General features: G+C 41.6%; 1 protein-coding gene across 2 annotated transcripts in view; it reads left to right on the top strand.

Moving 5' to 3' along the window:
- The window catches only part of CDIN1 (CDAN1 interacting nuclease 1), a 245,486-nt gene that overhangs the window by 109,219 nt on the left and 119,997 nt on the right, over positions 1–16,270 (top strand). For both annotated transcript variants that reach the window (XM_063440334.1, XM_063440335.1), the window contains exon 9: positions 10,297–10,364. In XM_063440334.1, coding sequence (XP_063296404.1) covers positions 10,297–10,364 — 68 coding nt within the window. The remainder of the gene's footprint in view (positions 1–10,296; positions 10,365–16,270) is intronic.

Below are 16,270 nucleotides of genomic sequence, written 5' to 3'. Positions count from 1 at the left end.
CTGTGATATGAAGTGATGTTTCATTAGCTTATTATATTATTTCTGTCATTTTTTTTAACAGTCTGAAAGACAGAGCTTTTTTTATTTATTTTTTTTGTTTTGTTTTTTGTTGAATAAGACTGCAGGTTCTTTTTGACTGTTAAGATATGATAAAAAAATACTTTTTCAATAATTTAAAGATTGTGTTTGAATTGGTGTAAAAAGATAATGTATGTATGTACACTATCTCTCATCTTATTTTTATTTTTTTTAAAGAAAACCAGCTTATTCGCAGGAAGCCAAAACATTACCAGTGAGGTAATAGAAACATGCAAATTGTCAGTAGATTAGACTAGAAGCAGATAAAAGTAAACAAGTTAGTCAACATATGGAAGCAGTAGTATGGCATAATTAAACAGTGCCCGTTTTATACTGTTATATGATAGAATGTAGAGGCAACGTTAACCTAGTTTAAATTAACTGTACCATTATCCGAGAGGGTGCATACTGATCCAGTAAAGTGAGTTAAGTGTGGATGCTTATTTCACGGCTAGGCATTAAGTGTATGCCAAGTCTTGTAGATAAATAAAAACAAAAATAGTTAAACATGCTGGCTCAACTTAGTAGACTACAAGGCTTTGCTGCCACTGGATCCTATGAAGAAGGCTATTAGGTAACAGGCTTTCTGTTAACAGGCTTAGTGTAAGAGATTATCATAGAGTTATAAACTTATAAAGGTAACTAAATAAGTTTGCTCGGTCATCCTACAAGGTTATAAGGCTTTGTTGCCCCTGGGTCCCATCTACACGCATAGGTAACAGACTTTACCCTTGGTATATGAAAGAGAACACGTCTATTTTGGCAAATGGCGTCCATTAGTCTCTGATGGTGTTCAAAGTGTGGACCTATTTGCAGTGAGGGAAGCACGATCAGCCCACTCCACTAGTCGGCAGGCGCACGGTGTACATTGTAAGTTCACATAGGCTCTGCTTCCCCATCACGGTCTCGTGACGGAGTGAGGGTGCAATCGGCATGTGGATAGGGTACTTCGGGTGCATGATGCCGCCTTCGTGCGTAGGCAAGGGTTTCTTCCGATCCCAGGCTTGTATGGGGGCCCGTTCTGTAGTTCCATTGATTCAGGCACTCCTGGCGGTCAAGTTACTAGGGGGAGCGCTGGGGCGGCTTTGTGAGAGGGTGTCCACCCAGAGCTGAGCCCGTGTGGCGTCCAGTGCCTCAGTTTTGCGCGCTTGATGGCTCAGAGTGCCCTTATCTTTCTCATATGGGTTGCAGCGTTGGGTCTCCCTTCGACCAGCAGTGGGTGGGCGTTGGTGTGGCGGTGTGGGGCCCTGGTTGTTGGTGGGCTCAGGTGAGTATAAGGGCAGAGGAGCGGGCACTTGATTACCCTCGATGTCCTGAGGGGGCCCGCTCACTCCACATGGCTCGGCTTGGTGATCCGCAGTCCCCTGTTGAGAATCTGAAGCTGCTGCTCGTGCTTCCAATTTAGCCCAGAAGTTGGTGAATATTGCCTCCAGCCTTGCCAGGGCGCGCTTAACGGAGACACCGAGGCCATTACTGGTCGGTAGTGGAGTTGGCTTTGCTGGAGTTGGCTTTGCTGGAATGTTCGCCATTTTGAGGCTTCCTGTCGCGTGCACGTAAGTGTTCCTTTCTGACCACAGGGTTTGTCTGGAGCAGTCCAGGGGGGACCGGGATAACCCCCACCGGTCCAAAGGGGTGGGGGGGAAGGACTGAAGCAGTTCCTTTCAGCAACCAGGAGAGTGGGGAAATCGGACGCCTTTTCCCCCACCCGGTCACTTGCAGGCCGCAGCTCGTCTCCGCGGGCTTACTGCGTCTCAGAGGCTCGAGAGTGGGGTCTGTGTGATCAGCAGCTTGTCCCCAGGTAAGCTTATGGGTATACAAACCAAGATTCAGGCTGGAAATGGGGGTATTACCCCGATAATTGTCAGGTTTTGCAGGAGCTCGCTCAGCATGCGGCTGCTCAGCTCCGAGTTCAAGCTCCGCCCCCCTATCTCTCATCTTATTATATCTTTTCATGTGACAACACTGAAGAAATTACACTCTGCTACAATGTAAAGTAGTAAGTGTACAGCTTGTATAACAGTGTAAATTTGCTGTCCCCTCAAAATAACTCAATACACAGTTGTTAATATCTAAACTGTTGGCAACAAAAGTGAGTACACTCCTAATATAAACACCCGAACCGGGCTATATATTTACCCACATCACGGAACCAACGGCAGGACCGGTTTGGGACAACATGGAGTCTCAGGACGCACTACCCGAGGCAGGTCCGACTTGCGGCCTAGCAGTTGATGCGGGGCAGAGGACGCGGCCGGTCATCCAGCCCTGAAGTCCTGCAGACGCAGACCTCTTCCCCCCCCCCCCCCCCCCTTTGACCGCTGGGGTTTACCACGGTCCACCACAGCACCCCCACAAGCCTGTTACTACACAAGCCGTCCCCCCTGGGGAGACACGGGCAGGAGACTGCCACAACGCCCCACACATCCAAGATGGCGGCAATGCTCCTCACCACGCTACCTCAACCAACAAGTGGTCCCACACGCCAAAGCAGCAGGCGGCTAACAAGATCTGTGCAGCGACGGAGCAGCGGAAGCCGAGGAGGTCAGTGTCAACAGCAGTGGAGAATGCCCCACAACAAGCGGCAGAGAGAAATCATAGTCACTCCCTCCAGCACTAAGCACCAACACACTGAGCGCACCGGCAGCCGCACAACAGTGAGGCACTAACCTCAACCCAAGACAGCACGATTCAACAAAAAGAGAAGGAGAGAGCTCGATTAGCATGGACTGATCCAGGGTTTAAACTCCCCAGTAGAGCGTTGAAAGCTCGGAAGAGGACTGTTTGGCTGCATTCAGCCGAGGCGTTGGGGTGCCCACATACACCAAGCAACTGCTGTCAGGACTATCAGTACCTGTGATACTGAGCTCCCAGTATCCGCAACAACAGATGGAAAAATGCATATACTAGCATAGTTAACACTTGAGAAATCTATATCTTTTACAATAGATGATAGTCTTGACAAGTGCCCTGTGCTTGGTCAGCCTAACGTCATGTCTCTCAATTGTCTAATATGTCACAGGGGTAAAGCACTAGTATACCTAGTTTACCAAGTTATAATTCTCGCTCATGTGGTCAGCCAGCACAACGTAGGCTTTATTAACAGCAGGATTATCGCATCTTTGATTATCACCTTGTTTAAACCGAAGATGAGTGTTTTAAACGAATTGTTACCAGCACGTTCTGCAAATATGATCTTTTCTCGACTACTCTCCAGGTCATTATCATATTAAAAAAATGTGCAGTGTATATCCATGTTATTCCTTACCGAATTAATGCTTATTGTTCAAACGTGTGTATATGCTGTTCAGGCATTACAGACACATTTGTAACTGCTTATTCTTTGCACGCAAAAATAAAGAATTGAAAGAAGAAAAAAAAAAGAATTGTTGCTCTACATAAAGATGGCATAGGCTATAAGAATATTTCCAAGACCCTGAAACTGAGTTGCAGCACGGTGGGCAAGACCATCCAGCGGTTTCACAGGACAGGTTCCACTCAGAATAGGTCTTGCTATGGTCAACCAAAGAAGTTGAGTGCACATGCTCAGCGTCATATCCAGAGGTTGTCTTTGGGAAATATACATATGAATGCTGCCAGCATTGCTGCAGAGGTTGAAGGGGTGGGGGGTCAGTCTATTAGTGCTCAGACCATACACCGCACACTGCATCAAATTGGTCTGCATGGCTGTCTTCCCAGAAGGAAGCCTCTTCTAAAGATGCTGCACAAGAAAGCCTGCAAACAGTTTGCTGAAGATAAGAAGATTAAGGACATGGATTACTGGAACCATGTTGTGTGGTCCGATGAGACCAAGCTACACTTATTTGGTTCAGATGGTGTCAAGCTAGTGTGGCGGCAACCAGGTGAGGAGTACAAAGACAAGTATGTCTTGCCTTGAGTCAAGCATGGTGGTGGGAGTGTCATGGTCTGGGCCTGCATGAGTGCTGCCAGCACTGGGGAGCTACAGTTCATTGAGGGAACCATGAATGCCAAAATGTACTGTGACATACTGAAGCAGAACATGATCCCCTCCCTTTGGAGACTGGGCCGCAGGGCGGTATTCCAACATGATAACGATCCCAAACACACCTCCAAGACGACCACTTCCTTGTTAAAAAAGCTGAAGGTAAAGGTGGTGGACTGGCCAACCATGTCTCCAGACCTTAACCATATTGAGCATCTGTGTGGCATCCTCAAACGGATGGTGGGGGAGCACAAGGTCTCTAACATCCACCAGCTCTGTGATGTCGTCATGGAGGAGTGAAAGAGGACTCCAGTGGCAGCCTGTGAGACTCTGGTCAACTCCATGCCCATGAGGGTTAAGGCAGTGCTGGAATATAATAGTGGGCACACAAAATATTGACACTTTGGGCCCAATTTGGACATTTCCACTTAGGGGGTATATATACTTTTTTTTGCCAATGGTTTAAACATTAAAGGATCACTATAGGGTCAGGAACACAAACATGTATTCCTGACCCTATAGTCTTAAAACCACCATCTCGCCCCCCTGGGCCCCTCATGCCTCCATAAATATAGAAATCTTACTTATTTTCAAGTCAACATGCTGTTTGCCTCAAAAAGAAAACAAACAAGCAGTCTGCTGACATCATCAGAAGTGGTAGCCTGATCCAATCGCAATGCTTCCCCATAGGATTGGCTGAGACTGACAAGGAGGCAGATCAGGGGCAGAGCCAGCATGATTCAAACACACCCCTGGCCAATCAGCATCACCTCATAGAGATGCATTGAATCAATGAATCTCTATGAGGAAAGTTCAGTGTCTGCATGCAGAGGGAGGAGATACTGAATGTTTGGATGCATTTTAGGCAGCCATGACCCAGGAAGGATCTCTAACAGACATCCGAGGAGTGGCCAGTGAAGTTATCACTAGGCTGTAATGGAAACACTGCATTTTCTCTGAAAAGACCGTGTTTACAGCAAAAAGCCTGACGGTAATGATACTACTCACCAGAACACATTCAATAAGCTGTAGTTGTTCTGGTGACTATAGTGTCCCTTTAATGGCTGTGTGTTGAGTTATTTTGAGGGGACAGACAATTTACACTGTTATACCGGCTGTACACCTATTACTTTACATTGTAACAGAGTTTAATTTCTTCAGTGTTGTCACATGAAAATATATAATAAAATATCAACAAAAATGTGAGGGGTGTACTGACCTTGTGTGAGTAAACATTAGATCTCTATTTACAGGAAGTGTTTAGGAAGGCAACATATACATACTACACTTTAGCTTCAGCATTAATAATTTTGTCCAACTTTGTTAATTGATTGGATACTTTAGTCGCCAACAAACCACCATTAAATCGTGGTTAGTACAGGGGGTAAGAGATCTAAAGGTCACCATCATGTGAGGATATTTAGGTCATATGCTTTCACCGGGTTATTTGAGGTCATTAGACCAGATGCGCTCTTTGGTGAAAACGTTTCCCCATGCTGTTCTGTTTTCCGATATGATTGCCCCAATACACACTGCTGAAAGGTTTTGAAAGTTGCTTTATGAGAAGCAGTAAAAAATCTTTTTAAAAAAGGTCTCCCATGACCTGCCAGATCACTTGATTTAAATATCACTATAGTTTTACGGAACATTCTTAAGTGCAATGTGTGAGATTTCCACTCCTTCAGATATCACACACATGATGCCCTTTTTTGCTTGGAAATGATGCAATATTGCACTGCAAATGCTTAGATGTAAAGAGGAGCTATACTCACGGAGTCCATGATCTTAAAATATTTTAAAATAGCTGTTAAACTGTCCACTTTTTCCCTCAGCAAATTAGGTGGTAATGTATTTTCATACCAGCCCTATGTGTCAGACTTCACCAACTATTGATACAGAGTATCAGTTTGCAATTATATTTAAAGGTACACTATAGTTAGGCATCAAACAACTTTAGCTTAATGAAGCAGTTTCAGTGTGTAGATCATGCTCCTGCAGTCTCACTGTGTAATTATCTGCCATTTAGGAGTTAAATCACTTTGTTTCTGTTGTTGCAGCCTTAGCCACACGTCCCCTGGCTGTGAATGACACAGCCTGCATGAAAACAATGGTTTAATTTTCAATCAGATGTTAACTTGCTTTTGAAGGTTACCTCCTGATCTATAAATGTAACTTTATGCACACAGTAGGCACCAGCAAGGTCTTGCAAGCTATTAACAGTGCAGTAGGTAAGACATTCTAATTTAAACAGAATTTTCAATAAAGGAAGTTTAAACATTAGATCCCTATTTACAGGAAGTGTTTAGGAAGGCTTTATAAGTCACATGCAGGGCTGCATATACAAAGTGATTTCACTCCTAAGTGGCAGATAATTGAGCAGTGAGACTGCAGGAGCAGGATCTATATTTCAAAACGGTTTCATTAAGCTAAAGTTGTTTTGGTGCCTATAGTGTCCCTTTAACTCCAACCTGCACCACACTGCATCTCCACCTTGTGCCTGCTCAATGTATCAGACTGCATCTTTCCATCCTCACTATTTCTATACATCCAGCTCCCCACACGTGTTACAAACTAAATATGGCCCAAGTTATAATTCCTATCAGATTTGTTGATGTAATCTATGTAATCTTATGGTTCTGTAATTTACGGTAACATATGTACTATAATTTAGAATTATGTGAGTTTAATCTTCTGTATTACATTTTAATTATTGATCGTTCGCTAATCTATGTAAAGCCTCTGGATAAGGGTGCTATATAAGATTTGTTAAGTATACTGCTAAGGGATGTGCGCCATGTTGCTTAGTTTTAGAACATTTTAGCTTTATTATGTATTGATCAGTTATGCCAAATAATCCATAGTGTATCCAAGAACTGAAAGCTAAAATTTTCTTGTCGTGTTTTGCTGAATTTTAAAGAGTCCTTGCATTGCCTGCTTTTTGTCAATGACTTTCATAAAACCTGTATAATCAGCCTCTATTAACTAAATACACATTGTTTTGAAAGCTCCTATTAATCCCTTCTTTTATCTTGGCTCACTGTACCTTATCTTTAGGGTTTTTATTTATAGTAAATGGTAAGATAAGCTACGAAATGTATGAATAAAAGACACAAAGTGATCTATATATATTTGTTTTTTTTCCTCCTATTTGCAGGATTAAGTCTTACTTACACAAACCAATTTATATACACTTTTATTGTAGTTTAAAGTGACAGTGTAGTCACACAGACCAATTTCTATACACTTTTATTGTAGATTAAAGGGACAGTGTAGTCACCCAGACCACTTCATCTAATTGAAGTGGTCTATGTGGAGTGTCCCAGTTCCACTTAGATCTGCAATATAAAACATTGCCGTTTTAGAGAAATCGCAATAATTACATTGCAGGTGGCTAATGGACGTCCTCACGCTCTACATAAGGGCACCCAGTGTCAGTAAAATCTCCATAGGAAAGCATTGAAGCAATGATGTCAGAAGAGACGGAGCACCGAGGGACATTGGGGCTGGAGTCAGGTAAGTGACTAAGGCTTTTTAATCCTTCATGAGCCATGGGGACCAGAGGGCTCTATAGTGTTAGGAATGAAGATTTGTATTCCTAATGCTGTAGAATCCATCTAAGGACACATTACTGGGAGTTTTATTGCTGTGGAGCTCTTATACATAATAAAAAGATAATAAATGGACTGAGCTTATATCTGCAACAAAGATTAAATAATAATAATATACCTCTCAAACCAAGAGGGCTGCATACACCTGAACATGCATACGTTTGCATACATAGATACACATTCAGTTCTGTTATACAGTCAGACATACCAACAATAAGGACTCCTAGAAAAGAGGGACATTCGGATAAAAAAGTCAGTCCGAGAGATTTGTTCCCTAAATAGGGAAATTTGGCAGTTATGTTAAATCATAAACTTCCAGTACTCAAGATCTTCTTCTATATCCCAGTATCCCAGCAAAGAGTTTGGAGTATAAGTCACCATTTCCAGCAAATGTTTTTTGTTTTTTAATTCTGTTGTTGGACAAGCAATGGGTGGAATTTGCACCATGAACTGCCACAAGGGACATACTCGTGGTTGTATACCGGCCTCCAGAAAGAATTGCATAGAATGTACACTTTTTGCTTTTTATCTCAGTTGCAAATTTACAGCATATGCATTTTTTTTAAAAATTTGTTTTTTGAGTAACAAAAAGCACACTTGAGTGTTTCGCGTCAAGTGTCTGCCAACATTATTTTTGTCTGCCATTTACTTGTTTTCAAATATCCCTGTTGTAATTGCTAATAATAAGAAAATTGATAATCTTTTTAGCCCATTTATATTGGCGAGCTGGATGATCCAAAGGACATGTTAATTTTTAAAACCTTTCTAAAATAAGTGAGATTAGGTTGTTTTTGCTTTTTTTCTGACTATTAGGCCCCTTTAAATACCATCCAAGTTTATTTCTGTGTGATTTTGTCATCTGCTACAAAGATTCATTGCACAGTCTTTCCCGGCCTTGGCACAGAACTCTTAGGCCGCGTGGCCAGTGACATATGGCTGTGTGAAAGTGTTATATCAGGGCAAAAGTTTTCAAAAATTACATGTTAATTTCAGGGCACATAAAATAGTTAAAAATCAATTGAAAGTTTAAGGTTTTAAAAGCATAATGTCTTCTGAAGGATTGTGTATTGATTTTAAATATAACTCTAATTATATATGCATGGGCGAAAGCACAGAGTCGGGCTCTTTGCAAATGGCAGGGGGCTGTTTCACAGGAAGGGTTCTAAGGATTACGGGAAGAAGGGCTTTGGTTTTTCACTGGGCGGAAAATGGCCTGTGAGATTATTTACAAGTTTTGCCTTATGGTCAGCGAGATACATCAATAACAGGTAGTAACATTATAGACCAGCTCTAAGTGTTTCGGCCACTGGTACATTAGGAAATCGCTTTCACTTCTTGTATTATTCCCTATTTGTCCTCACCCCTCCACTTATCTTCTTCCTTTCTCTCACTCGTTCGCTCTCTGTGGACCAATTTATCTATTTTTATTTATCGAGTTCTTCAGTTTGGTCATATTGCAGTTCGGCTGGAGCAGCATGCGTGCTATTTATGTAATAATATGGTGTTACAAGCTAAAAGCAGTGATATATCAGGCAGAGTAATAGTTACAATACATGGCTGCGGAGGAGGGGGGAAGGTGGGTATACTGGGTACGGTTAGCTCTGTGTGCTGTATTATATTACTTCTTTAACGCCTTAAGGACCAAACTTCTGGAATAAAAGGGAATCATGACATGTCACACATGTCATGTGTCCTTAAGGGGTTAAAGATGAGCATGCTCACAATCTTTCAGTGTATCGTTAGCAGGGAGTGATGGAGAATAGTCAATTATTTACCCGTAGAACTGATTTTAACAGGTTCTTTGTTTTTTCTAGATTACTGGAGAAAGAATATAAAAGAAAAGGTCAACTTTTAGAAATTGTATTCTTTATGGCAGGAGTGGCCAAAAAGAGCTAGAAAAGCATCGTAGGAGTTGCGGTTCTACGAGAGCTGGGTTATATAACTAACACCGCTGCTATTTTATGTGTGTCATGAACAAACCATGTATCAGGGATTCCAACTTGTTGCTCTTCAGCGAGGGATGTTTAAAAGGGACAATCTAAACACTACAGCTCATTGTAGCAGTTCTTGTGCAACAAAACTCTGTGGGTCCCAGCTCTCTTAGTGAGCACTTCCTGTCAGTCAGTCCGGCCTGGTACAGGAAACTGAAGCTCCTGTACCGCGGTCCTCCCTGCTCCACTCGACCACGCTACACCGAGTGACTGGTAGGGGGAGCGCTGTGCGCTTCCTTCCTGCCAGTCACTTGTTTCTTGAACCCCCAGAGCTGGTACGCCCTAATGCGGCCGCGTGTTCCGCATTATGGACGGGCCGGCCCTGCGTGTGCTGGGCCACTGCTGCCTCTTACATTATTGGCAATATCGGTATCAATAGTGTCCGATATTTGTCAAAATCCAGAATATCGGCCAAACCGATACTCGGTCTCTCCCTAGTTAAAACATTTACAAATTCAAATACACTAAGCCAGAATAAAAAGAGAATACATTTTATTCCTAATGGAACACTACCAAATGGGCATTGTGTTGCTGGAAGTGCAATGCTTAAATATTTCCATATGTATGTATTTTTTAGTTGAAGATTGTTACCTTATTCCTGTTTCCTAATGTCGCCTTTCTTACAATGGCCCTGTTTTCCTTGATCATCTTATTTCAGCTCAGTTGGATATGAACATGAAGTTCTTCTGAGAGAGAAACTAATTGAGAGAGGTCTCGCATTTTTAGGTAAGGAAAAAAAAAACTAGATTTCTATATTTCTATATTTATTTGCTTTAAAAGGTGTATGATGTATAATGTCACTGTTTTCAAACATATGAAACATTACAACATCACTTCTAGTTCATTATGAAGGACATCACAACATGTGCAGCTCAATACTGTAACCGTTCTAATATTGAGCTTTGTGTTAGATGCCTATGACTCCACTTGGCAATGTTTGGTGCTTCATGTAAATGTGAGGAATATTTACAGGCAGATTTGCTTGTTAAGCTTTCCGCACCCGTGAAAAGTTCGTATTCCATGTTAACATTTAAAGTGAATCAAATTGCATTAATTTAACAGGATTAACAAGATTAAAAAAGGTCTTTCCAGAGATGTTACCTTAAGATAAGAGACACATCCAGCTGTTTAGACCCTCTATTGTTTATCGCTTGAAATACCTTTAAACAAAAATTGTGCTAGATTTCCCATGTACCCATATGCTGAAATGTTATAATGCGTTGGTGGACTGCCTTTGGGGTACCTCACGACCGTCTGTTATAAGCTTATGCACTACAAAAATAAAGAATTTAAAAAAAAAAAAAGGTCTTTAACAAAGAAACTTCCAAGTAACAGGTCCACTGGCAAACTAGAACTAGAAAAATTGTATAACGAACACTAAATATAACATAAATGTTTGCACCGGAACATAAAGCTTGTCCCGGAACGATATCCATGGAAAATGGGTTTTGGGTGTGCTTATACTTTAACATAAACTAGCCACATTTCTATAATGTTTATAATACTTTACGGGAACATGAAAGGGGACAATGTACTCCCTGAAGTCTTTCAGGGTAATTATGGTCGCTCTTTGGTTTGATTCACATTACACTCCTCTTTATGTGAATGTTCTTTCCTTTCTACTGAAATACTAATTTTACAAATAGTTAATAATCCAGTCTTTACTATTCATAGCAACATGCTTATATGGGTAGTCCTTCCTTCTTGGGGAAAGACAAAAATCTGGGAATGGGAATTACTTCCCCATTTACTCTTAACTCTCTAAAATGGCAGGAGTCCTGTTACTGGGCTAGAACAACTTTATTTTGTTCCAGTTTTTCTGGAGTCTATTTTCTTTGCTTAAAGGGAAACTATAGTGCCATGAAAAGTTTCCCCTTCCTTCAGGAAGGGCTCAAAATACACCTCAGGCTACACCTCTGCTCCTTCCCTGCCGACGTCAGCCGGTGGGGGAGATCGAAAGTGCAAGTACGTTGAAACGTGCATGAGGACCCCCACAGGAAAGCATTGTGTAACAGGGGTTTGGGTGACACTGGAAGACCTTGTGCATAGTGTGAGGATGTCCAACGTCATTTAGGCAACCAAGAGTCGCCCAACCACCTGGAAGTCCATCAAGTGGTTGTCTGGTAGACAGCCACTAGAGGTGGAGTTAACCCTTTATTCAAAACTGCAGTAATTACGTTTGCAGGGTTAAAGGGGTCTGACCACTTCAATGAGCTGAAGTGGTTTGGGTACCTATTGTGTCACTTTAATACTGAAAGGTTTTACTTAGTTTATTCCCCATGATTTGTTAAGTATATTGTGAGAAATGTTTTTATGCTTAAAGGTAGGCACACAGACCACTTCAACACAAGTGGTCTGGGGGCAGTGTCCCTGTCCCCTTAACCCTGCAATGTTTTAGAGAAACTACAATGTTTACATTGCAGGGGTAAGACTGCTTCTAGCGGTGGTCTCCTAGACACCCACTAGTGGAGCTTCCTTAGTTTCATGGAGTTTAGCGCTGAGGCAGAGGGACGCTGTTTAGTTAGTAATACAGTTTTGTATTCCCAACACTATATTATAGTGTGTGGTCTCTCATATCTGGCTTTCCTTCCTAGCTGCTTCTGATGAGTTCTATGGTGTCCTCTTATAGAATGCCCTATCTGCATCCTTCCTAAATAGAGCCTGCTGGACCCCTCAAAATGGAGTGGCAGTAAGCTGAATGATTTCTGCAAGATAGGTTTTTCATCATTTGGATCTGTTTCCTTTTTTAGTATCCAGAAACACACTTGTGCTGTGTTTGAATCCTTGTGAGGAGGCTGACATGCATTTCTACCTAGTTTCATAGGAAGTCTTGTAGATTATGGTTTCATTCATTGCTCCTTTGTCCTTCCTGTCACAAATGGTCCTGCCTCCTGAAGACCTTCTTAGGAATTTCCTCTCCAAATTGTTTTGTCCAAGGTCCTGGTCTAGCCATTTATCTACTTCCTTCATTTAATGACTTGGCAGTTGTGAAGTGAAATCTGTTCGTTTCTTTTTAGAAATTCTTACAATTCTTTGAACACAAATCTCTGTTGTATCTGTCCTTCAGCTTAAATTTATTCAGAACATTTATTCCTTTGTATTTTACCTTGGTCTCTGTCTAGTATGAATTTTTGAACAGTTGGAGAATACTTATCCATCTTATAGGGTATATGCCATCTTTGAAGTACAATATGGTTTGAACCATGCTTCTTTCAGATAGTGGGTCTGTTAAGTGCAGGTAGAAGGTGATTTCTTAAGGTTCTGTGGCCAGTTTTGATGAAAATACCTCTAAATCTTCTAATAGTGACTCTTACATTGATATGTTATTGGCATGTGCTTGCATCTCCTGTTTCCAAATGACATTTAGCTCATCTGGGATTCTGAAGGAAACACACTATGCTGGAACATCCGTAAACTACCAGATTATTTTGCACACAACACAATATGCATCTTTAAGACTAGTATCCTCAGCTAGGGGAAATAATTCCATGTAAATTTTAATGTGGAAATGTTTGTTGCTCGTCCCCTCCTCCCATCGCTTTCTCGTTGGTAATCCATTTTGTTTTCGAAGCATCTTGCTTTGCCATTAATGGGATCACTGCTGTCTCTCCCAGGGAATGCTGTAGGTAAGGTTTAAGAATGAGGGGAAATGATCGTTGCTACATATGATATTGCAATAGAGGGAGTTGAGGATGATTGATGCTGAACAGGCTCTTATTGATTTAGAGCTGAGCAGGAACTTTGTTATCTAATACATTGTATAAACAGCACACACTTGCAGGCGTGTAATTAATATTTTATAGAATAAGTAGCTGAAAGAAAATGCTTTAAATATGTGCTGCAGTATAACTTTCCCTGTCATGAGATAAGAGCCGTCATATAGTTCATGTGAGACCAAGAGAGGAAATGGCATTTGTGGATTTCTCCTTTCTGTGTATTAACCAGTTTCCAGCAGCCTATTCACTCACGCACATATTTATCCCATACCAGTAATGTGAAATTACATCTGAAGAGGTCATTGTGTCCAGGCATAGTGTTTTGAAAATGTGTTCCTCAACGTAACTACATCAGCAAATGTTTTATGTCTTGCACGTGCCTTCAGATAAGGTCATGAAGACTAAACGAGGCTTGGATCCATGTAACCCGATATGTAGCAAGTAGGTTCCGTCACCAGGATTCATATCCCACCAATGTTTGTTTTCCTTGATAGACCCATATTAAGGGAGATCGTGACTGCTTGGCGACCAAATCATTTTATTATTTGCATTTTGTTTTGTGCTTGCGGTTTGAGTCGCAAAGTTGAACTATGTCACTAGGGCATCTGACTACATTTGAAGTTCTTTGCTCAAGTGGCATTTGGAGTCACTGTCGTAGAGAATGGACATAATTGATATTAAGAATGTAAAAGTGTTAAATCCACATTCTTAAAAGGAAACTTTAAGCACCAGCACCCCTGCATCTTAATGTACTAGAGACCATTCCTGTAGTCTGACATTTTCTGTGAAAAGGCTGTGTTTACATTCGTTCCTAAGGCCACCTCTATTAGTCATCGCTGAGACAGCAACTAGAGGTTTCTCATATTAAGGTCCTGCACAAATGTGCCGCCTCCGCATTCTGCATGAGGAGATGCTGATTGCAGCACTGAAATGCAGTGTCTCCACCCTCTAGATTTAGACACTGAACTTTCCTCATAGAGATGCATTGATTCAATGCATCTCTGTGAGGAGATGCTGATTGGCCATTACTGTGTTAGGCCTCACCCTCACTCCACCTCCTTGGTGATCTCAGCCAATCCAGTGCTTTCCAATATGGAAAAGCAATGGATTGTCTGAGATCATTAATTCTGATGATGCTAGCCAAAATGGTACCTAAATGTTAGTTTTAAAGGGACACTCCAGGCACCCAGACCACTTCTGCCCATTGGCGTGGTCTGGGTGCCACCTCCCACTACTCTTAACCCTGAAAGTGTAATATTGTGTTTTTTTGTTTTTTTTTATAAACTGCAATAATTACCTTGCAGGGTTAAGTCCTCCTCTAGTGGCTGTCTACTAGACAGCCACTAAAGGGCACTTCCTGCATCATAGCACAGAAAACCTGTGCTAGAGCGTCACTGGACGTCCTCACGCTGTGTGAGGACCTCCAGCGTTGCTCAATTCCCCATAGGAAAGCATTGAAAAGCATTTTCAATGCTTTCCTATGGGGATCTCTAATGCGCATGCGCGGCATTGCCGCGCATGTGCATTAGGTCTCCCGGCTGGTGGGCGGGATCAGTCTCGCCCACCGGCCGACGTAATACAGAGGAGGAGCGGCGGCGGAGGAAGAAGCAGCGACGTGGGACATGACGCTGCCTCTAGTAAGTGACTGAAGGGGTTTTCACCCCTTGAGCAACCGGTGATTGGGGGGGGTGGGAGGGAGATGGGACCTGCAGTGCTTTCCTGGCATCGGAGTTACCCTTTAACACTATAGGGTTAGGAATACATGTATGTGTCACTGACCCTGTAGTGGTCCTTTAACTTGGATTAAAATGACCTCCATTTGTCTAAATATACATAGGGATTAAGGAGAAAGCGCAGGTAACGTTTTTCTTTGGTTTTTACTATATATTGGGGCTGATGTGTGTTGTAGTCCTTGCTGCTTAAGCGCAGGACTTCTCTTTTCGTATTTGTATTTACTTTGTATCACACAGCCTGGTTATAATGCTGCTGCCCATCCCATGTGTTCCCTATTAAGGGTTAATAAGTATAGGGGTGTATATAAAAAATACCCCTTTCTGTCTCATTAGAGATGTCTTTGCCAGAAGCTCAAGGAAGCAGGCTGAAGGGTCAGTGTTAGGACCCGCTTAGGGGGGTCTGCCTTGACGTTGGCAGGCGGGCATTCCCTCCAATGGCCATTGGAGCAACTAAATGACCTCCATTTGTCTAAATATACATAGGGATTAAGGAGAAAGCGCAGGTAACGTTTTTCTTTTCTTTGGTTTTTACTATATATTGGGGCTGATGTGTGTTGTAGTCCTTGCTGCTTAAGCGCAGGACTTCTCTTTTTGTATTTGCTTTAACTTGGATTAATGGAATTAATCTACCAAAAATGTAAATATTGAATGACTATACTGCCTCGTGCTACATAACCAATTCCTATTTCACGTGGAATAAGCTTTGGACTGTAATGTATCCTAACTAGAAAACTATCTTTACATAGATTTATACTCCTAAGGCATTTTATAAAATTAGATCCTATTTCTTTGATTTTTTTTTTAAATTTATTTATTTTTAAATGTATTGATTTTTATTAATTTTTTTTCATCGATTTTTATCCACCCTGGTATGTACCTGTATGTTAAATAATAACATTTTTTTTTTCATACTGTTTGTCCACTGGGCTCCATGTTGTCATGAGGAAAAAGCTATACTGACCTTGAGTCTAACTCAGATACACAAGTGTTATGCCGTTTCTATACTGGCAGCTTGTATCAGTTGCAACAGCTTTGTGTGCTGAATCAAGCTACTACTAATCGATTAGAATCACGGGACACACCTTCTACAAACTCATACAAACAACACTTGCCTCTTTGATTAAATATACTGAACATATGTCTACAAAAAATTGAATTCCTACATAAAATAATATTGCAAATA

Source organism: Pelobates fuscus, chromosome 13 (genome assembly GCF_036172605.1).
Source record: "Pelobates fuscus isolate aPelFus1 chromosome 13, aPelFus1.pri, whole genome shotgun sequence".
NCBI lineage: Eukaryota > Metazoa > Chordata > Amphibia > Anura > Pelobatidae > Pelobates > Pelobates fuscus.
The sequence above is the reverse complement of the archived record's forward strand: the minus strand, read 5'-3'. Positions and strand labels throughout refer to the sequence as shown.